Source organism: Lepidochelys olivacea, assembly GCF_965140295.1.
Source record: "Lepidochelys olivacea isolate rLepOli2 genome assembly, chromosome: 2".
In the NCBI taxonomy this organism is placed as follows: Eukaryota; Metazoa; Chordata; order Testudines; family Cheloniidae; genus Lepidochelys; species Lepidochelys olivacea.
Window position 1 is genome coordinate 89,990,529 of NC_140412.1, and position 24,156 is coordinate 90,014,684.

The 24,156-nt window shown below is 41.9% G+C and overlaps 1 protein-coding gene across 2 annotated transcripts in view; it reads left to right on the forward strand.

Moving 5' to 3' along the window:
- The window catches only part of RAB31 (RAB31, member RAS oncogene family), a 99,389-nt gene that overhangs the window by 55,570 nt on the left and 19,663 nt on the right, over positions 1–24,156 (forward strand). The window contains exons 2-3 of one of the 2 annotated variants that reach the window (XM_084618804.1): positions 530–687; positions 996–1,077. In XM_084618804.1, the coding sequence (XP_084474930.1) occupies positions 656–687; positions 996–1,077 (114 nt within the window). In that variant the 5' untranslated portion in view covers positions 530–655. The remainder of the gene's footprint in view (positions 1–529; positions 688–995; positions 1,078–24,156) is intronic. The other variant, XM_084618803.1, reaches the window with a different exon arrangement.

Genomic DNA, 24,156 nt, shown 5'->3' on the forward strand with positions numbered 1-24,156 from the left:
TTTGTATCCAATGGAACACTGTTTGAATTGAGCAATTTACAGATGGCCATCCAGGGAACCTCTTGTGTATCTTTCCTAGAAAATGTTTCGAAAACACATGCCATGTGATGTAATCTGGTGTATTTCTAATGCAAAACACATCCTATCAGATGCATCTTTATACATCAGGGATAAAAGTTATCTTTGCAGGAATGGTTCAGCAGTGTCTAGAAAGAAACACAATTCTACCAGAGCCTGGGCAATCTCTTTCAGGCCTCCTTCAGCTCAAACACTGTTGTACAGAGCAAACCTATAAATGTCTAGCCTTCTTTCTTAAAGGGATACAATTTTGAAAACATCACATTTCTCTCTGAAAAAATTCTACCTATTATTGTTAGAAGTAACAACTAACATTACGGTGCCCAAGATTGGAGGGGATTGGGGCTAGGACTTTTTGGTGTGTTTACTTTGTACTTTTGGCAACACTTTGTGTATAGTCTGTTCAGCTGTTTTGTTGCTAGTCACTTACTTTTCCTGTCTCCTACACTAGCATGATGAAATCACTCATTCACTGCTTGGTGGGGTGATAACATGTACACTCATCCCACTCCTTGCAAGAGGATGTTCACCAGGATCAGCAACAACAACAAAAAGAACCTGAAGTGCCAGCTGCCCAATGGACAGGCATGTGCACAGAGAAGAAAGGAGGTATGGGCCCCAGGCACGTTTGGTGCTGGTGCTCTTGAGCCTAACCAGAAGGATCCCTCTAAACCTCACCAGAGGAACAGAAAAATCCTAATTTGCATAAGCATAAATAAATCCAGGGGATATTACTGAACGGACGCTCTACCAGAAAATGACTTTTTCCCACTCTTAGTGGCATGGCCTAACCAAACAAACCTGCCCAAAGTCTAGAGTTGATATATATTTGGAATATTGATCCAGTGAATTTCATTTGTTAACCTCACAGTGAGTTTGGATCTGAACAACAAACAGTTGGTACTTTCTCATTTCAGTGCATCCTTCATGACTAAAACTGTGCCTTGTGGGAATGAGCTTCATAAATTTCTGATCTGGGATACAGCTGGTCAGGAGCGGGTGAGTATCACTGTGATATGTTCTGTTAAAATATTTAATACTTGTATGCCACTTCTCATCTTCACAGGTCTTTAACAAACATGTTCAATGAATTCTCACACTACCTTGTGAAGTATGTCTCAGAAACTAAAAGTATTACTATTCCCATTTCACAGATGGGAAAACAGAAGCAAGCAGGTTAAGTGACTTGCCTAAAAGCAGAGACCACTGGATCAAGTTTAAACTCCTGCCCTCTTCTACAAAGCCCTGTGGAACTCTGCTTCTGCCTGTATATTGATTTACAGGCTGATTCTGATCTTACTCTGGAGGGTCACATTCTTTGACCGCACTTGCACACACCACAGCCACGACTCCCTGCAACACCTCCCTTCATCCCCGCCGTTCTCCCATCTACCACATGTCTGGAGCTCTGTGTGGTCCTCCATTTCCCCCTTTCTTGAATGCCCCTGCATTATCCATTTCCCTCAAGGCAGGGGCTTTGTGTGTTTTCCCTCATTTTCCCCCTCTGCCAAATGGCAGGGGTTGTGTGTGCTCTCCATTTCCTCTTCCCCACATGCCAGCAGGGATGCTGGAACAATTTGTATAGTGGGGATGCTGAGAGATATTGAATCAAACTGTAACCCCTGCACATGATGGAAACCACTTCAAGCCAAGGGATGTGGCAGCATCCATAGTTCCAGCACATATGCATACCAGCAACCCACATTTTCCCCTCCCATTCTGTGCACCCCCATTTCCCGCCACTATTGTTTGTTTTCTGTCTGGGAGATAAATCATTCAGGGTGTCAGCATTTTAAAACTGTACTGGGACCTTGATCAGAGCTGAGATGAGGAGCATTGTTATGCTGGATGGCATTAATGGCTGTCATCAGCCAGTTATTTGATTTATAAGCCACGACAATGGTGGCTGAAGCTGTGTTGGTTCTGCTAACCAGATGCCAGGGCTCCACCTGTCCCCCATTTTCTCCTTCCTGTTTTCTAGTTTTCACCAAAATCGGTAGAATTCTGCCTTCTCATGTTTATAACTTCCCTTGAAGTTTTGGAATTTGATGGGATGCAGCATTCCAAAGTTTTCACATTATGTACAAACACAATCAGAAAAATGCCATTGAGCATCTGGTCATACTTGATATGACCACTACCTAGGGAGTTGTGAAAAGGGGATATTGTGTATGCCAGGTCTATGACTCCTGGGAATTCCCCTATACTGGGCCAAAATCCAGGTAATCAGTTAAGCTGGCTTCACTGAATGCCCTCTGTGCACTGTCAGAATGACACATAAGAGGGATGGGAAGCAAGCTGAAGAAGGGTTTTGTGCAGCAGGATTTGGCCCAGTGGATTTATACTGGTAAGAAGCGATCAAGCTCCTAGCTTCTTATCACACTATCCCATTGCCTTCTCTGCTCTGCTAATAATGCCAGTTTAAGCCTTGATGTCCTGTTTGTCTGCCTAAAATTGTCTCTTTGCCCTTTTGCATGCTGCCTTTATGTATAAAATTTCTTGCACCCTGGAAATGAAGAGGGGAATAAATTATCTGTAGAATCCCACTATCCCTACAAACACTCTGATCTACTTCTTCCTTACTGTTTGAGGCCAACTTTGTATCACCTCTGACTTGTTCAGCTGGGATTTTGCTACGCTTCTCCCTGTGATGTACTCAAGGTATATGGCTTCAGCTAGCCCTGCTCCACATTTGGATGGGTTATCTGTGAAACCCATTTTCCTCAGGGTATCCTGCTTCAGCCTCTTCCAGATGTGTCCCCTAGTCTTGGCTGTGTATGATCACATTGTGCAAGTAAGTGTATACCTGGCACGTGGGCGTAATAGCTTATCAATGAGGCATTGGAAGGTTTCTGGTGCCCCATGCAATCCAAAAGGGAGGAACCTGTACTGGTCTAGGCCTTCTGGTGTAGAAAAAGCAGTCTTCTCCTTGGCAGCTTCTGCTAGAGGGATTTGCCAATAGCCTTTGAACAGGTTGAGGGTAGACAAGAATCTTGCTTTTCCCAACTGGTCTGAGCTCATCTATCTGAGGTACGGGGTAGGAAACAAACTGGCACAACTCATTTAATTTTCAGAAGTCATTGTAGGACCTTATGGTACCATCTGGTTTAGTTATCAGAATGATTGGGCTGGACCACTAACTATGGAAAACTTTGAAACGCTGCTCCAACATCTTAATTTCTGTACTTATTTCCTCCCTTTTATCCTCAGGGATCCGGTATGGTTTAAGCTTTACATTCACTCCTGGATTCGTGATGTGCTTCTGTGGTTCTGGCTGGCTTCTCTGAAAACATACCTTGGTTTCATTCAATCATCTTGACAACTTCTAGAAGCTGTACAGGGATAACTCTGGAGATATTTTGACTCATTCCTGAGGCTTATCTTCCCGCAGTAGTGTCTCTAGGGTGACCATATAAGTTTCTATGCATTGCCAGGGCTTGAATAGGTTAATGTGATAGTTTGCTCCTGCTTTGGCCTCTATTACTTTGTATGGCCTCTGCCATCTGGCCAGTTGCTTGCTTTCCACTGTGGGCACCAACACCTTTGTCTGATTAGAAGTCTGGAATTTCTAAACCCTTGCTTGTCAATTATAATAGACTTGTTGGTCTTCCGTGGCTTTTTCCATATGTTCCTGCCCTACTGGGATGACTTGGGATATTCTGTCCTGCATCTGCATGACCTGTTCAATGACATTGGTTCCTTGATTAGGCTGTTCCTTCCAATCTTCCTTGGCAATGTCCAATATGCCACAGGCACGATGACGATGTAAGTAGGGTGACCAGATGTCCTGATATTAGGGGTGCATTGTCTTATTTAGGCAACCTATTACCCCTCTCCTCCGGTCCTGGTATTTCACACTTTGTATCTGGTCACCCTACTGGTTACTTCCCTTATAGCAAACATTGGGTAGAGTAGCAAGATATCCTAGTTTTTTCCATCTTGACTTGCTACTTTCTGTATCATGCTCTTCAGTGTTCCGCTGAAGCGTTTGACCAGGCCATCAGTCCGGATAGTAAACTGAAGTGCATAGGGCCTGTATTCAATGTATCACACACAGCTCCTTCGTCAACTTTGATACGAAGGGAATCTCTTAATCTATCAGAATCTCCTTGGATATTTCCATTACCATCTCATAGTAGGGCTTCTGGTCCTCTCCACACAGGAGTGAGGCCAGGAGTCACACAAGGCTGTTTTTCCAAACATGAGGTGATATGCCTTGATGTCATCTGTCATCTTCTGTAGGTAGCTGCTAGCCTTTAAGGATTGAGTTCCATCATGACCACCTCCTGTAGTAGTCAGGGCGTTAGCGGTCTCACTACTTCCTGTAGGGTGGCTTGGTCCTGTGTTGCCTGGTTTATGAGCAGTTAGTTTTGTCTGTTATATTTGTACAGACTTCTGCTGTGCAGCCACCTGGACTCTGGTAACATCCTGTTGTGCTGCAGTGCCCTGCACCAGCAGCTTCACCGTGTCATCCATTCTCCGGAATGGTTTCTGGGATAGTCTGCTGTGCCAAATCCCACCTCTGATGCCATGTGTGGCAACACACCTTTCACAGTGTCAAAACTCAGTGTTTCTCTCTCTGGCGTTGAGGGCAGAGGAGGGGCCTGGAGTAAATCACACCTGCTTCAGAGGTTTGATTCTTAAGGTTGGTTTATTGACAGGGTAGGCCCTAGAAGTTTCTTTAAACAAAAAATGTTTCCTAACTCCCCTGGAGTAGTGCCTCCAATAGTTCTAAGGCTACGTTTGTCACGGGTATTTTTAGTAAAAGTCACGGACAGGTCATGGGCAATAAACAAAAATTCACGGCCTGTGACCTGTCCATGACTTATCAAAAGTACCAGTGAATAAAACTTGGGGGGGCGGGCAAGGGCAGTGGCATGTGGCCTGGGAGCCCAGCAGCAGAGGTTGGGTGTGGGAGGGGGCAGAGGGTTGGGGCACAGGATGAGATGAGGTGGGCTCTGGTCAGCGCTTACCTGGGGGGCTCCCTGGAAGCAGTAACATCCTCCTCGCTCAGCTGCTAGGTGGAGGCATGGCCAGGGAGCTCTGCATGCTGCCTCTGCCTGCCGGCACTGCACCTGCAGCTCCCATTGGCCGCCTCCCAACCAATGGGAGCTGTGGGGGCAGTGCCTGGGGCAGAGGCAGCATGCAGAGCTGCCTGGCCACGCCTCTGCCTAGCAGCTGAGCGAGGGGGATGTTGCCACTTCTGGGGAGCCCCCCAGGTAAGTGCCAATTAGAGCCTGCCTCACTCTCTCGTGCCCCAACCCCCTCCCATACCCAAACTCTGCTGCAAGGGCCCAAGATTGTCCCAGCAGCAGTGCCTGGAACGGGGGCTGCCTGAGCTGCCCCTGAGCAAGTTGCACCAGCCTCTGCAAAAGTCACAGAGATTACAGAATCAGTGACTTCCGTGACAAACTTGCAGCCTTACTGGTAACCAGTTGCCCACTCTGGGCCCAGTTATTGTGGGAACCAAGGCCCCCTTCCCAAACAGAAATGCAAGATTTCCTTTATAGAGAAAACAGCTGTTTAGAAGCCTTTTTCCCCTTACTGCACACAACCCTTCTGCAGCTTGCTTCTCTTCTCTCTCTCACTGGAAGAGGTTTTCAAAGATCAGAGGCTGCCCTTAATTGGATTCAGGTGTCCATGATTAACTTGAGGTAACCTCTTTCAGTTCATAGGAAAAAGGGCTTTGACCATTCTAACATTAATATGCCTGCTTTAGCTACTCTTTTAGAACTGTCAAGTCTGACTTTGTCACAGCTGATAAACCCCCAAACAACACAATCCATTGTTCCATCATGATGTATGCCTGCTCTAACTGGGAAACTGCATACTTTTACTGGTGTCACTCCTGATTTTTCTCCTCCATCTTCTTTATTGTCCCCTGTGTAGTAGCATGTCTGAAACTAGATGGTAAACTCCTCCACGCAGGTATCTTACTTTTTTTTTAAAAAATTGCATCATAAGGCACCTCGCATGCACTTTTTCTAACTGTTCAGGCTCACTTCCTGTTCTTAAGAACAAAATTACTTACATATTTTTCTCAGTGTTTTGGTTTGGCTTAATTCTTCTAAATTTAAGTCCAAATGTGGGAACACGTGTGTGCGTACATTATAATCAGGGCCTGGTGCCTTCTGCATTTCCACAGCTGCCCAAACTGGTGCCACATCTGCGCCCTGATACAGAAAGCTCTTCTACTGCTTTCCCACTCACCCTGGTTTCAAAAAAAGCAGAATGGTCATGTGCTGACCACCACTTGGTTCACTCTGACTCTAATCAGAGGTCTATTCACCCTGCCTTTCACTCTACTCCACACAACCCCCAAAGCCACCACGCCTTTTCACATGTGGACGTGTAATAGGAGAAAATACAAGAAGATGGACTGTCCCTACATCCCCCAGGGGTGCTGGAACAATTTGTATAGTGGGGGTGCTGAGAGCCATTGAACCAGACTGTAAACCCTGCATACAATGGAAACTACTTCAAGCCAGGGGGTGCGGAAGCACCCCTAGTTCCAGCACCGATGCATCCCCTGAAGATTTCATGGCAAGGCAGGAATAGAAGCAGCTGCACTTAACTCTCCTCCCCCTAGCAGAGTAAGTAGTGGCAGGAGAGGGGAGGACGCCCCCAGTCTCTATCAACTAGAAGGATTGAGTTCCTTCTCCCTCACCCCTCCAGGCTCTGCAGTCAGAAATGCATATGACTGCAGAACAAAGCCCTTCCGGGGGGTTCAGCTAAAGTGACAGTTAAGACCTACAGACAATAGTTCTGACAGGAGCTAATAATAACAACCATACTTAATAGTTCCTCATCCATCCGTCTCACTGTTCTTTACAATGAGGCATAAGTAATATCTCTATTTAACAGGTGGAGAAACTGATAGAGAGCTTCAAGTAAAAAAAAAATTCAAAACTTGGGCAGACTCAGATAGTCATGCAAGCACTCCGCTGGGGCTCAAGTCTGTTGGGCTAATTAGAGCTGGCATTTGGCTGTGCCCAAGTTGTCTGAGCAACTAGTTCTGGCTACACCAGGCCACTGAAAAGCTTAATCTAAAAGTATAAATATAGCATAGATTAATTTTCTTCCTTAGGAGTTTACAGAAAATGTAGCACATCTTAAAGAAGTAAACAGCAGGCCTGTTGCTCCATAACATCTTCAGGAGCAGTTCTGTGTTTGTCCTTCTGCACCCCCAACTTCTTTCCTTCTCTGCCTTTGATCCTGCAGTGGCATTTGAATCAATATTTGGGCTTCCTCTTGTAGGGTGACCAGATGTCCCAATTTTATAGGGACAGTCCCGTTATTCGGGGCTTTGTCGTATATAGGCGCCAATTGCCCAATCCTGATTTTTCTCACTTGCTATGTGGTCACCCTGTCCTCTTGCCTCCTCATCCTCGCCCATCTTCTTCCCATCATGTCTAAAACTAGCCTGCATTTAGACTGCTTACCAGTAGGTGTCCAGACCTCATTAGCAGATGCAATGTTGTCATGTGTAGTAACATTTAGCATCTGGTTGTAATTTCCAATCACCTCTGAGAAGCCAGGATGCTTGTATGGATGCTTTAGGAAATCCCACTGAGCACTGGAAACTCAGATGGGCATCCAAATGGCTGTTTGTATCAGCTCAAACTTTTGGAAACTTTGGCCACAGTGTGTATGAAAAACTGGAGCAGGAGAAGCAGTTCAGCACAGTCACCCCACAGGCCGGCCAGCCAGAGCTTGGTCACAGAAAACCAGATTACCGCAAAAGTCAACACTTAACAAAAGCTATTTCCCTCAACCACAGGGTGTTTTACTCAGACTCACAGCTACAGCTATATGGGAACCAGAATTTCCTTTTAGCAGGAAATCCTGCAATTTCAAAATTTATTTTAGTTCCGAATCAGAACAAATTGCCAAATTTCAAACTTTCCCACAAAGCAAATTTTTTGAAAAATTTCATTTTGGGTCAATTGAAGCATTTCCTTTCAAAGTGGAAATGTTTCATTACAATTTCAATTTTTAAAATTTATATTTTAGAATATAAATTACAATATAAAACATTTTCAAAACAAAGTCTCCATTCCAATAAGGTCCAACCTTATCAAAATGCTTACTCAGTTTTTTTCAAAACAAAAATTTAATCAGAATAAACACATTCCTGTGGCAAGGTTTGAATTGGACAAAACGGGCATTTTCTGTTGGAAAATTGTAACAAGCTGTACTTGCAGCCTTTCCCCAGACATCTTTCTTCCTGTTCCTGAAGCAATTACTTTTGTAGCCCTGCCCTGGAGTGCCTGTGGGAGCCTGAGTTACTATTAACTCCTCATTTGACAGGAGTGCCAAGTGACTGCTTCACATTCCACTTCTGCAGCATTTAAGCACAAAGTGTGAAAAGCTGCTGTAGTTTCCCTTTTCAGAACCCCTGACCAATCAAAGCAGCTGCCTAAGAGGAAAGAAGTTTTATCTCTGCATTTCTTCAGGGGTGGAGGGAGGAGAGAATGGTGTAGTCAGAACAAAGCAGCTTAGAAAAAAAATGGAAAAAACAAACAATGAGAAATGTCCATGCCTAACCTATAACAATCTGCCCCTGAGCTTGGACTGAGTATTAGCAACACAGTTCTGCCCCTAATTTATGAAGTGGATTTAAAAAAAATAAAAAGAGCCTGCATAAGTAACGCTAGATGGAAAATTCCAGTTCCTAAATCTGCATTTCTAATATAAAATGTTTTAATAAAAGCCTACAACAATTTTTTGCAGTATGATGTGAGTGTTAGAAAATGGGCTTCAGAAGCAGACTTCCTGCCTTGACAGGGGTAGGAGTGAATGCTCAGTTTGTTGTACAGTGGATGCGCTGAGCTTCCAGAGAGACTTCTGGCAGCGCTGCATGACTTCCAGTACCACTTATTGAGGAGAGTGTAGGTTGTTTTGTCAGAAAAAAAATGAGCTGTTGCACCATCCTTCCCTTTCTAGTGAGGAGGATTTGAAACCTCAGCAGCATATTTAAAAACATCCCTTTGCTTCTCCCTGTTTAAGTATCAATCTCTGATGTCCCAGTTTCTGTGATCACATGCTGTCAAATGATCCCACTTATTCCACTTTCCAGAGTGTCACTTTTCCTCCAGCTTGCCTTTTTTCCTTAGTGCTTTTCTTCAAATCTGCAGTGCTGCCCTGAACTGCATGGCTAAAATTCGTGACAGTTTTGTTATGGTGAGCAAATATTACAACCTACAACCAATCTCATCTCAAGTTAGCTAAGGATGTTTTTATTAGTGTGTATTTCAGTTTGTGATGCCATAAGTAGTTTCTAATTACAATGCTTTTGTCTGTATGCCTTGGGCTGCTGCTAATTTTCCATTTTGCCAGCCTGACTAATATTGTGGCAGCCAGAAGGCTATGTTTCCAAGACAAGGAAATGTATGTATACACTTTTTTGCTACTGTTTTTTAGTAAAAGGGCATCTAGGTGTTTGAGCCCAGCTAGAACTCATGCGCAGGGGTTTTTTCATAATTCCATATGCAATAACTTCATAAGTGGCTAAAAAGACCAATCCAAATGGATGTAGCTTTTACTCACGCTTTTACTCACAGGGACTTCTTCTCCAGTCTCTCCCACACCCACAAGTCGCTATCCACGCTTTGTGCATAGATTCCAAGGCAAGAAGGGACCATTGTGATTATCTAGTCTGACCTGCTATATAACTTAAGACAAAAACTTCCCCCAAATAATTCCTAGAGCAGATCTTTTAGAAAAACATCCAATCTTGATTTAAAAGTTGCCAGTGATGGAGAATCCACCAAGACCCTTGGTAAATTGTGCCAGGGGTTAATTAACCTCATTAAAAATGCACACCTTATTTCCAGTTTGAATTTGTCTAGCTTCAACTTCCAGCCATTGGATGCTCCCGTCACTTAGCAAAATTCTATTCCCTGATTTCGCTGCCAGCTCATGGACATCCAGCAGGACGTGCTCAAGAGAAACTGTACCTTTCTAGTCCTCCCTTTTCCCTGCTTGAGAATCAGAAGCTAGAACCCTGCTTTCACTCAGTTTCCTTCCTAATAATGCAGCACTATGCACTAAACAACTACAGACTTTTCCTAGCTCATTTGAATTCTTTCCCACTTGCTGAGACACTTCTGGGTTTCTTCTGAACAGAGAATGAGATATTGTCTCTTGCCCTCCTTTACAGCAACAGGGTTTTTGCCACAGGGTTCTTGCTCTGTCAGAGCCTGGAAAGTATAAATCTAACTCATTGAAATCAGTGTTTAAATACCTTTTAAGATGTGGGCCCTAGTTAATAACTTATCCTCAGAATACACAGACCTTGAGTTAGAGTTCAGACTTGTCCTATTCCTGGACTTTAGCTTTATTGGAACTCAAACATAATAATACAATGTAGCATAATCTAAGGGCTTGTCTTCAGTGCAGAATTAACTCAAGTTATAAATGAAGTGTTGCCCCTACCTTGAATTCCATTCTCAAGCAAACCCCTTAGCTTGAGTACTCTCGTCCTTTAAACATAAGTTGTCTGGGTGTAAAGGCTAAAGCTCAAGAGAGCACTTGTCAGCTGCTAACACAATCTGTGATGTTAAGCCAATTTGTTTAGCTTCAGTGCTATTTCATGACCACTCTCACTCAAGATGGCCTAACTCAAATGTAGATAACTCAAGTTAACTCTTCAGTGAAGACAACCTGAGCCCTGTCCCTAGGGCTTCAGACTAGGACCTCTTCTACCCTTTCTCTAGAAAGCAGCTCTCACCTTCTATATACCTTGCATGTTGTTAATTGTTAACAAGCCATATCTGCCATAACAAATATACAGATTTATGCAGGCTAACAGCTGGTGCTAAGGTAGGACAACAGATGAGTTCTGTCACAATTTCATGTTTGTTTGTTTTTGTTTTATTTTGTTGGGGTGGGGAGGGAATGTCATCAGAATAAATAAGCAAATAAAGGCAACATGGCATTTCCACTTGTAAGACTGATCATAAAACTAGGTAACTACTTTGAAGTGTGTGTGTGTCTCTGTGTGTGTGTGTATATATATATATATTCATTAAACAACAACCCAAAACCTCACATGCAGCCTACGAAAGAACAATAATTCAGAATAAAGATTTAATGTCACTAGATGTTTCACTTAATGACTGATCTTGATAAGGGCTGAACACTGTCATTTCTACAGTATTTCAAAGCTTTGTTTTCTGCTTATTTTAAATATCCTCTCCTAAAATGCTGGTATATTTTTTTTTCTTTTGCTGCAAGAACTCTTATCTTTTGGAGGCAATGTATATGAGTGAATAAGAGGCTTTTTCAGTCAACTCTGACAAATGAAGAAGAAAACGCTGGACTGGGTTGATAGACTAGCAATCACCTATAAAGATTTCTTAAATAAATTTTTCTGTCCTATTGAACTTTGGGTCCAGAAGAAGATGAGTAATCTGTACATACTTGTGGGAGTGACATCTACTGATTTTCAAATCTTTGTAAAATACTGATATATACAACTATTTTTAAAAGTTTCCTTAGTACTAGAATTACAGCCCTGTGTTGTATGGAGGGAAAACTACTCAAGGTTATAAAATGCTAAATCATATCTGTGAATGGCATGCATGCATAACATTTTCCATTCACTCTTTGCCAGCTGGGAATGTTAGGAATTTCCCATCTCACCAACCCCTCCACTGTCTGTGTGAGAAGCTTACATTTCAGGATAATCTACTTATTGTTTCTATTTCTTTTCCATAACTCCTCTCCAACACCTAAGATTTTAAACAGTATTTCTGTGGTAGGCCATAGCATCAGAGAAGATAAGACACTGCACTAAAACTGATCTGGGCAATGTCTGAAGTATAGCTAAGGCGTCTGGCCTAGCCCCCTTGGGTAAGACATAAGTATTCAGAGAATAAGTTGACAAGAATGAAAAGGAAAATCTAGGCCCGAGATACTCCACCTCTGATTCTAGAAACATTTGCAGATGCTTAAAAGGGCACCTGCTGAATTTAGCCTCGTTTAGTTTGCTTCAAGCTCCTCTGTTTGGTCTTAAATGCAACAAAGATCAAAGAAGTGATCACCTACTGCCTGATGCAGTTTATAATGGGGTGGCAAGGTCTTATGCTGCCCCCTGCTAGTTGGAAGTTGTGTGGAAATGCTGACTGGCTCCTGCTGATTATGTGGCTGTTGCAAGGGTTTTCCTCCAGGGCCTCTCCGCCCAAAGTGCCACTCGTATCTCCCATATTATCCACGGTGTGATTCACAAGTTGCACCTGCCACTGACACTGTTATCAGTAAGAGAAAACTGAGTGCTGTTCTATGCTACACCGATTGTTAACAGTTGTAAAAGTCCGAAACGGCAGTGCAGGATTAGTGTAGAGTAGGGGACATTCCAGCAATATCTCTTTTGCTCTAGCCATGTCCCCATCAGCAGGGGGTGGCATAGGAGTCTCTACTTTGGCTGTGTGCTTCAGAAGGATTCCCCTGGCACAGGCTGGATACACCAACTCTATAGACAGAATTACCTCTGTATCTGGCATTCATCCAACTGCTACTGGAATACTGTATCCAGGTCTGGTGTCACAATTCAAGGACATTGATAAATTAAAGAGAGCTCCCAGAAGAGCAAAGAGAATGATTAAAGGACGTGAAAACATATCTGAGTGATAGACTGAAGGAGCTCAATCTGTTTAGTTTAACAAAGAGAATATTAAGGGGTGACTTGATCACAGTCTAAGTACCTATATGGGGCATAGTAATATGCTGGTGATGATGATGATAAAAGGCTCTTCAGTCCACTCTAGACAATTTCAGACTAGAAATAAAGTGCAACATTTTAACAGTTTGGTCAATTAACCATTGGAACAGTTTACCAATGGTTGTGGTAGATTCTCCATCAGTGGAAATCGTAAAATCAAATTGAATGTTTTTCTAAAAGATATAGAAGTGTAGAGCTGGAAGGAACCTTGAGAAGTCATCCAGCCCATCCCCCTGTACTGAATCAAGATGAAGTAAATCTCCTAGCCCATCCTGAACAGGTCCAACTGGTTCTTAAAGCCCTCCAATGACAGGGATTCCACAACCTCCCTTGGAAGCCTATTCCAGAGCTTAATTGTCTTTACAGTTGGAAAGTTTTTTTCCTAATAGCTAACCTAAATCTCCACTGCTGCAGATTAAGCCCATTATTTTTCCTCCTACCTTCAGCGAAGAACAATTGATCACCATACCCTTAATAACCACCATTAACATTTTTGAAGACTGTTACCGGATCCCATACCTCACTTGTCTTTTCTCAAGGCTACACATGCCCAGTTTTTTTTAACCTTTCCTCCTCGGTCAGGATTTCTAAACCTTTTATCATTTTTGTTGCTCTCTTTTGAACTCTCTCCAGTTTATTCACCTCTTTCCTAAAGTGTTGCTCCCAGAACTGGACACATTATTCTAACTGAGGTCTTACCAATGCTGAGAGTTCTGGCCCCTTGGAAGAGTGGGACAGTTATACAATACACCCCATGATGATATTAGTCTTTTTTGCAACTGCATCACATTGTTGGCCCATTTAATTTGTGATCCACTATAACCTTCAGATCCTTTTCAGCAATACTACAGCCTAGCCAGTTATTCCCCATTTTGTAGTTGTGCATTTGGTCTTTCCTTCCTAAATGAAGTACTTTGCTCTCGTCTTTGACAGGTTTCAGAGTAGCAGCCGTATTAGTCTGTATCCGCAAAAAGAAAAGGAGTACTTGTGGCACCTTAGAGACTAACAAATTTATCTGAGCATAGCTCACGAAAGCTTATGCTCAAATAAATTTGTTAGTCTCTAAGGTGCCACAAATACTCCTTTTCTTTTTGTCTTTATTGAGTTTCATCTTGTTGAATTCAGACCAATTCTCCAATTTGTCAAGGTTGTTTTGAATTCTAATCCTGTCCTCCAAAGTGCTTGCCACCTCTACCAACTTGCTGTCAACTGAAAATTTTATATGTATACTCTCCATTCCGTTATCTAAGTTATTAATGGAAAAATTGAACAGTGCCAGACCCAGGACTGACCCTTGTGAGACCTCACTAGGTACGGCAGTTCATATGTAATATATTGCAGTTCAAACAGGAATTAATTCAGGGAAGTCCTATGGGCTGTGTTATACAAGAGGTTAGACTAGATTATTACAATGGCCTCTTCTGGTTTTATAATCTATGAATCTATAAATTAGTCACACTGGAGAATCTGGCCCTATGCTTCTGTCCCCCAACTACCACATTGCTGTGCAGATACTACAGTGAAGATTGCAATAGAAATGCCTATAAATAAATATAAAAATGGTCCATAGGGATGCTTGGAATTGCTGTTAGTGGAGTCAGTACCTCACTGACATTCAGCATGGAAGAAGCTGCGGGATAACAGAGACTGAAGGAGCTCTACAAAGCTACTGTTGTACTCTCTTTCTGAGCTTTTTTAATCACTGCTCAGGGTATGCAGCAAAGCTTGTATGGGATTTAGGAAAGCCACCTTTGCTCCCCTCTTATTCTGGGCTGATCTGCACTGCACAAGTTAGAGCCGCCTTCGTGCTGCCCTAAATTACACAAATTGCCAGCAACACCCAGGGGCCAGAACCGCAGCTAGAGTGTAGGAAACCACTGGCCACTCCCCTTTTCCCTGACCACTCCATGTGAGAAGGGGTGGTGGTGTAGGAACCATGATAGCAGCTCTATGCCACTGGAGGAGAGCTTCTGATGACTGGTTAACAGAGACTGCTTAAGGCAGTCTGCAGCCCTAGCATAACAGAAGGGCAGCGGGGCCGAATTTAAGTGAGTGGTGTTGTGACCTGGTGCACAGAGTCACAGCACCACTCAGGTTTGGCCCAGTCGTCCCTCCATCATGGCCAAATCTCCCATCCTAGGCAGATCCCTGGCTTGCCTGTAGCTAGAGTGGCCTCTACTGGTCATGTTGTCTTTGGGGCAGCTTTCCACCAAAAGGAGCAGAGATAAAATTACCCTAATGCATTGCAGGATGTGGCCCCTTGTAGTTTTCAACTTTATGGTAAATTATTAGAATCAGAAATGCAGAATCATAAAATCCTGGTTATAAAAATGCTAATTTCCAATAGTTAATCCCACATGATTTAAAGTTTCATACGCTACTATTTTTCTTGTCACTCATTTTGGGCCTCTGTCCCACATTTGGTCCTTGGCAGGTTGCACATTAGTATTTTGTATTCTCATACTTAGTTTGGCACGAGTATTTCATTTGGGTAATTAAGCTAGCAGAAGATCCAATAAGACTTTTTTAAAGTAATTTCTGGAAAGGTTAGTATTAGAAAACACAAAATTATTTGCATAATTATTAATTATATAGTGTAAGCTTTTAAAATCAGTGCTTCTGATAAAATATTTACACTTTTTAAAAGGTCCATTATTGCATAAAGTAATGAAGATTTTTTCCAAAGAACCATTTTTTAACTCTTATTGATTTATTTATTGTTACACGGTGTCTTTTCATGTTTTCTAGTGGAGAAAACACATTCTGTTAATTTGTGGAGAGAGGGAATCTTGGTTTCCTAATAGCTGAGTCTCATTAGTGGTACTATGCCATAGTGTTTTTATAACACTTTTATAAGGTGATCTGAAAGCAGTGACAAAATAAGTTTAGGTTAATTTTCTTTTCATCTGTTAGAGTATTCTGTGCTGTGATTATGATGGTATGATTACTAGCCCATTTCAGTTTCTTAATGAAATGGTTTAAAGGTAGCTTTCTCTCACCGATCTTGGGAAACTATAATAAGGTATGCTATTTTAATAACTTGAGCTAATGTGAAACATGATAAAATCACCAGGCAAGATTTTCAAATAGGAATTTAAAATTAGGCCTCTAAATCCAATAAATAACCTTATTTTCAGAAATGCTAGAACATTAGATCACTTATTTAGGTGCCTAAATAGGCCTTTAGGATCCTAAACTTTAAGCTTGTGGTTTTTTTAAATCTGGGCCACTGTTTCTTTTTTTTTTTTTTTAACTGTTTTATGTCTAAAAAATATTAGTATAAAATAATGAAGGAAATAACCATATTGTGAGCTGAGAAAGCTGGCAAGCCTGGAAGTTCTTAAGAATAGAAGGTCACAGCTGGAATATAAGGGTGGGAATTTCAGAGGCAGTGTGCACTTCTCTGGCACTTTTGGAGCGCTCAGCCTTGCAAGAAATGGGAGTATTAAATGAATGAATTTACCTTAAAGAGTAGTGGAAACTTCCTGCTATAAACTGTCTCTCCAGTTGCAAAATATATTTTATCAAGCCACCTTTATCATTAAAATGTCATGATTATACAGTTGACTAATTCATATGAATGGTATTTTCAAAACGTTTTTCAGGAATCTTTTCAAAATGGCAATTTTTGTAACTTCCTCAGAGTCTAATTAAGTGAATTTTTCTGTAGTTAAGGCAGTAGCAAAAATCACTGCAGATTCACATTAAGAAGATCTGTCTAGCAGAGATGTATACTAAAATAATTGTGAAGGTATAGAATGGTCAGTTTCCTAACACCGGCCCAGTGAATAAGTAGGTTTGAATGTCTCAATGGATTTCTTATTCAGATATAGGTGAATTGTTTTACGTCCACCATTGATAGCCTAAGTGCTGATGGCTAAAATGTACACTAGAGCACTCACCTTCTAATTTGAAACCCACTTTTTAATAAAAAGTGGCACCTAACAGATGAGAGAGATATTAATACTCTTCAGTGTGACCTGCAGAGAAAAAAGTTTGAACTTGTGCTTTTTTATTGTGTTTGGACGTACAAAGAAGGCCGGAACAGTTTATTGCAAAAACAAACTAACAAAAAAAAAGGGGTGGAGAAGAGTTCTTGGTTTTTACATTTATGAATTCAGGTGTTGGTCTACACTTGAAGACTCTGTGGTGACTGTAGAACTAGTGAAATGATGACATCACACGAGACTGAGGGATTGAATGCGGAAGGGATTTTTCATTAACCAAAAGCCTAATGAGCTTTTGAAACAAAAGATGTCTTTGTTAAACATCCAACTCTTTTGATGAAGGTATGGCAGTTCACAACAAACACAAGACCTCTGCAAGAAGTCCTCCAGTGAAACTAGGGGAGACCAGTCTTGACTTTCTTGGTATTTTTGAAGTAAAAGATGACAACACAGGGGCCCCTCTTAAAGAACAAACAAACTTTGAGGCTTCCTTTATATTATGAGCTAGGTGACACCTTGTTATGGGATTGTGAACTGATAGGTGTAGACTCACCCTTCAATTAACATAACTGTTAGTCTAAGCCCTACCTAGACAAAGTGTGTGTGAACCCACCCAGGAGCGGTTGTCAAATATTGTTTTGGGTAGGATGTGTGTGTGTGTGTGAGCGAGAGAGAGAGAGATTGTGATGGCAGAACACAAAGAAACTGAGGAGAGACAAGAAACCCTAAGCTGCTCCTTTAGGCTATGTCTACACTGCAATTAAAAACCTAGAGCTGGCCCATGCCAGCTGATTTGGGCTTAGGGGTTGTTTAATTGTAATATAGCTGTTTGGACTTAGGCTGGAGCCCAGGCTCTAGGATCTTGCATGGTGAAGGGTCCCAGAGCTTGGGCTGCAGCCCAAGCCTGAACATCTATACTGGAATTAAACAGCCCCTTTTTCAGAGCTAGGGTGACCAGATAGCAAGTGTAAAAAAATCGGGACAGAGGGTGTGGGGGGTAATAGGTGCCTATATAAGAAAAAGCCCCCAAAATTGGGACTGTCCCTTTAAAATCAGGACATCTGGTCACCCTAGTCAGAGCCCCGCAAGCCTGAGTCAGCTGGCATGGCCACCCTTGTCTAATTGCAGTGTTGACATACCCTGAAAGCATGGTGGCTGACCTGAAAGAAACCTGAGGAGGAGTTTTTGGGTCAGGGTGAAAGCCGAAGAGTGCTTTTGATGCTGTAAATAAGTGATCACCAGTCGATCACGATCAACTGGTCAATCCTGGAGACTCTCCCAGGCCATAGGTTTTCCTGGTTTCAGAATGGCTACAACCTATGCTCTGTGCCAGAATTTTAGGATGCAGTTGTCCTGGGAACATTGGTTGAAGAACCAAAGCAGCCAGCTTTTGAGCCTCACTGAAGTAGGACCTCTATATGGATATAATTCAGATGTGGAGCCTTTCTATTTTCAAAAGCATTATGGCGGTGTCCAGCTTTTTGTCTGAAAAAGGAGCATCAAGTGTGAATCCACACTAGAGCATAACTCTTTTCTGTAACCTCAGTTTTGATTGCATGACTGAAAGACTTATCCAAGTTCTGTGTGTGGCCATTAGCCACTGGTTGGGATGTGATAACATTTGCAGTGACTGGAAACTCCTTTTTGCTGAGGCTGGAAAGTCTTTTGATGGTCTGCTAAGCTTTCCAGCTAGAATGAGTAAAGACCACGTTTGTGACTCTTTCTCTCTCCATCGAGTGCACTGGGTTTGATCCAGCAATTGAATGAATGTTATTCTTACTAACAGCCTCCTGTTCATTACCAGCAGATTTAAATTCCTGATAGAGCTTAACTGCTTCTGATGATCACCCAGGTGTATGCGGTCAGTGATAGCTTCTACAGATTGATTTCTTAGCAGCTACCTGAATTAATTTGCAGAAAACTTGATAGGAATAATTTATATTGGCTGGTCATGTCAAGTCCAGGTCAACCAGTTTGTTGACAGACATTTCTAGTTCTGCTTGAAAGACCTCCCACCGAGCTTTCTGAAAATTCCACAGGGCTTTCTGTATACTATTTGTTATTGATATTCACAGGCCCATGGTGATCAAAGACAGCCAATGGTGAGCGTTTGAAAAAACTTTAAGCATCTTCTCCTCTATGATCACTGCTGGTGGTTGCCCATGAGATGAAAAGGAGATGCTGGATGAAAAGCCTGTTGGCCATCTGCTACTGTGAAAGCTTAGCCTTTGCTTTGGGTCACAGAGGAGTTGTAGGTCAGTGACAATGCCCACTCCATCAGACTCTGTCCATCTGAGTTGTTGTCAGAGTATCCCCAGTTGACATGGCAGGAATTAAAGTTGTCATAATAGGTCAAAGGACCTGGAAAGGTGGGCAGCATGTGGGTTGACCAGTTAACCGACAGAGGCTTATGGCCATTAATCAGTGTAAGCTCATTCACCTTTTATAGCATTCTATTCTACAATGCCATTCGGACCAGATGTCAATACGGTGAGAGCGGCCAGCCCTTCTCTAACATAAAATGCCATCCCATACTGGTTGTGATGGGGATGAGCCAGGAACTGAAAGATGCATGTTGGTGGTGGAGTGTATCTCCTGAAGCAAGATTTCATTTGCTTCAAAGTTTATAGCTAGATGGATGAGGATATCCCTTTTCATCACCAATATCCCTCAATATTAAAATGCAGGATCTTGAGAACTGGCCCCAGTGCTAGCGTCTGCATTGAAAGGGGTCTCATTGGAGGACAGCTCTTTGGGCTTATTGTCTTTTGGAACTTGAGCCTGTGTTCTGCATTTTATCTGCTTTTATTTCACTTCATGCCGCTCACCCAGGGATTGCCATGAAAAGACAGTAAACATATCCTCCTGGATTAGGCTTAATGGGCTGCTGACTGGCATGGCCACAGTAGCTGCTACAATGCAGAAATTTAGCTCATCCTTTTTTTCCCCACAATGTGACCATGAGGCAACAATGCAGACGGTCAAACATGTGGTGGAGGAGTGCACAATTAGAAGATAGGAGGGTGGACGGCAACACCTTGCTACCTCTGATGATGTAGCAGTTAGATGGCGGAACAACCTAGATACTGACTTGTGACACTTACGAAAGACGATGATGATCCGGGTTCCCACTGTGTCTCCTGGGCTAATTTTCTGGAATGCTAAGCATTTGAGATTAACTACCTGGCTTCTGGAATTAGTGTATTGATTACTAGCCAAGAACTGTTTCCAAGCTTAGGCATATTTTGTTATCTAGATAAAAATGAATCAGCATGTATATAGACATGTAGAGTTTCTACAAGGGTTCAGACCAACAAGGCCTTGTGTATTCTCTGTCAGGTTGGACCTGCATTCTGCAACAAGGCCCCCCTAGTTTCTGAGATGCTCTAGTGTTTTTTCATGGGAAAAAACAGACTGGAAATTCTGCAGCAGTGTCAAGAAAATGAAAATTGTGGAGGGGAGATACTGAATTAAACATGAAAACAAATCCAATCTGTAGAAGATCAGACAGCCCCCCTCATCTGTTACAGGTGTCTGGAGGGAAGATGAGAGTATGTTGTATCAGATTGGAAAATCTTTGGGCACATAATTTGGGCCTGATCCTCCACTGCCTTGAACATGGTTTAGTTGGTTACAACTTTGCAAAGAGAATATAAAATCTGACCAAATCAAAATTTTACTTCAACTCTGAGCTAGGGCTGGCTGGAAAACAAGTTCCATTTGTGAAAAAATTCACAATTTGTTTTTGTTCTGCATCTAAATGAAATGGAGACCTTTTGAGGCTTTTTTTCACCAATTTTTTTAAAAAAAGAAAATCGAAGCCCCACCAACCCCAAAATAGCCAATAGCACAGTGGTTAGGATACTCCCCTGGAATGTGTGAAAACCAGAAGAGTGCCTAAGCCACTGGACTATTGACTATTTTAGGATTTCTCTCTCCATCTCTCTTTCCACCCCCAAGAAAGGTTATGCTGAACCTGAGAAACCTTTGTATGAAAACCAATATGTTCCTGCAAAAAGATTTGGTTTGGACAAATTGGTGTTTGAAAAAACATTTCATCAAAAAATTCCCAACCAGATCTATCCTACTAATAGTACCTTTTTCTTATATAGTGCTTTTCATCAATAGATCTCAAACCGCTTTGCAATCTTTAACTTATTTATCCTCACAACACCCCTGTGAGGTAGGAAAGTGCTCTTATCCCTGTTCTTATCCCCATTTTACAGATGGGAAGCTGAGGCACAGACAAAGTGAGTTAACAAAAGCCACACTGGAAGTCATGGGAATTGAACCTAGCTCTTTCACAGTCTGGGCCTGTGCCTGAACCACTGGACAATACTTCCTCTCTACTCAGTTTTTTAGAAGTGTAAATGATACAAGACATAGGAAACTGGAAAGATCAGACCTTCTTGTCCTCTTGTGTGTTTTTAAAGTGTTATATACACTGCAACAAAACCTCTGTCCTTGTCTCCGTGGGTCCCACATTTCCTGGCAGATTTTGCTAGCCTCAGAGGCTCACTGTAACCCTCCACGTAACCCTTCTCTCGCTAGAGACAAGGGTCACAGTCTACTGAGCCATTTTCATCATAAGCCCGCAAGGGAGGTGGAGGAGAAGCTATCCTCCCTTGCACAGTCTCTGTTGTCTCCCAGTCTCAGTGATTAGTCGGGTTGGGGGGCAATGGGGGAAGCTTGGGCCCACCCTCTACTCCAGGCTCCAGCCCAGGGACCCTAATAGTATCAGCTATGGTAGCTCTGACCTTTTAGAAATATGACACGTACTATTCCCTGGGCTACTTCCCCACAGCAGCCCCTACTTCCTCAAGTTCCACTTCACCCTTACCTCAGGGCCTCATTCCTTGTGCCTGATATGGTGTGTACTGCTCAGTCTCTCCAACAGCACAGCTTCCTCCCACAGCTCCTAACATCCACCCCCACCTGACTGGCTGGGAGGCTTTTAACTAGTTTCAGACAGTACCTGATTGGCTTCAGGTGTCCCCTAGCATTCTCCCTGCCTTCTGGAAAGTGCTTAATTGGCCCCAGGTGTCTTAATTGACCTGGAGCAGCTGCCATTTAACTTATCCTCGTACCAGGGATTTGTTTAGCTTGGAGCTAATATATCAATCTCCCACTACTTTTCTATAGCCATCTGGTCTTGCCCCGTAACAACACCTTTGTATTATATTAACCTTGCAAATTTTCCAGTCAAGGCACAAAATTGGCTTGTCTGCCCTTGACCATGATGCATGTTGATCATAAAGATGCGTCTTACTTGTATGTCAAAAAAATTACTCACCTGGGAGAGTGAACAAGCAGTAATCTGCAAGATGATGCTGGATAAATAAATAATACATTATTTTGTGGCTACAATGAGATTAAAAAGACTGAACAAATTTTTCAAGGAAGATTATTTTAGTTATATATAAGAATCAGTCTTAGGTGAATAAGCAAAAAGGCTTCCTTTCTCTGTACTAGCATAAGTTTAAATTCTAAACCAGCTATGTTGTGTTTACTCTTGTAACCAAATAAAAGTGTAGCTGTTTTTGTACAGCCATTTTATAGTAATCATTTTTATCCTTTCTTTTAAAAAAGCTGTTCCTTGAAATTAAAGCTGTAGTGAAAAGAAATTAAATTTAAAAGAACTTGTATCTTCTAAATATAGATGCAGTGCAAGATGACTGTATGTCAGCTATTTACAATAGAGGCTCAAATTAAATGTATGCCCCAAATTAACAAACAGAGTAAGAGGACCAAAAAAAGATGGGTTAGAGGCAAAAAGGTCCTTTACAAATTGGAAGTTAAATCCTACTGAGGAAAATAGAAAGGAGCATAAACTAGTCAAGTGTAAAAGTATAATTAGGAAGGCCAAAAAAGAATTTGAAAAGTAATTAGACAAAGGTTCAAAGCCACAAATGTTTTAAGTACAGCAGAAGCAGGAAGCCTGCCAAACAATCACTGGGGCCACTGGATGATCGAGGTGCTAATGGAGCACTCAAAGATAAGGCCATTGCAGAGAAGCTAAATGAATTATTTGCCTCAGTCTTCGCTGTAGAGGATTGAGGGAGATTTCCACACCTGTACCATTCTTTTTAGGTGACAAATCTCAGGAACTTTCCCAGATTAAGGTATCAAGAGGAAGTTTTGGAATAAATTGGTAAATTAAACAGTAATAAGTCATCAAGACCAGATGGTATTCACCCAAGAGTTCTGAAGGAACTCAAATATGAATTTGCAGAACTACTAAGTGTGGTATGTAACCAATTATTTAAATCAGCTTCTGTACCAGATGACTAGAGAATAATAGCTAATGTGACACCATTTAAAAAAAAAAAAGGCTCCAAAGGTGATCCTGGCAATTACAGGCTTGTAAGCCTAACTTCAACACCAGGCAAATTGGTTGAAACTGTGGTAAAGAACAGAGTAATCATGACACATAAATGAACACAATTTGTTGTGGGAAGAGTCAATATGGCTTTTGTAAAGGGAAATCATCCCTTTGAGGGGGTCAACAAACTTGTGGAAAAGGGTGATCCAGTGGATATAGAATACTTGGACTTTCAGAAAGTCTTTGACAAAGTCCCTCACCAAAGGCTCTTAAACAAAGTAAACAGTCATGGGATAAGAGAGAAGATCCTCTCATGGATCAGTAACTGGTTAAAAGAAAGAAAACAAAGGGTAGGAAGAAATGGTCAGTTTTCACAATGGAGAGAGGCAAATAGTGGTGTCCCCCCAGTATCTGTACTGGGACCAGTGCTGTTCAACATACTCATAAATGATTTGGAAAAGGGGGTAAAGAGTGAGGTGGCAAAGTTTGCAGACAATACAAAATTACTCAAGATAGTTAAGTCCAAAGCAGACTGCGAAGAGTTACAAAGGGGTCTCACAAAACTGGGTGAGTGGCCAACAAAATGGCAGATGAAATTAAATGTTGATAAATGCACAGTGGAAAACATAATCCCAACTATACATACTAAATAATGGGATCTAAATTAGCAGTCGCCACACAAGAAAGATCTTGGAGTCGTTGTGAACAGTTCTCTGAAAACATCTGCTGTATGTGTAGCAAGAGTCAAAAAATCTAACAGAATGTTAGGAACCATTAGGAAAGGGATAGATAATAAGACAGAAAATATCATAATACAATGGTACACTGACACCTGGAATACTGCTTGCAGTTCTGGTCATCTCATCTCAAAAAAGATATATTGGAATTGGAAAAGGTACAGAGAAGGACATCAAAAATGATTAGGGGTATAGAATAGCTTCCATATGAGGAGAGATTAAAAAGACTGGGATTTGTCATTTTAGAAAAGAGATGACTACGAGGTAATATGATAGAGGTCTATGAAATTGTGAATGGGGTGGAGAAAGTGAATAAGGGAGTTTTGTTTACTCTTTCTCATAACACAA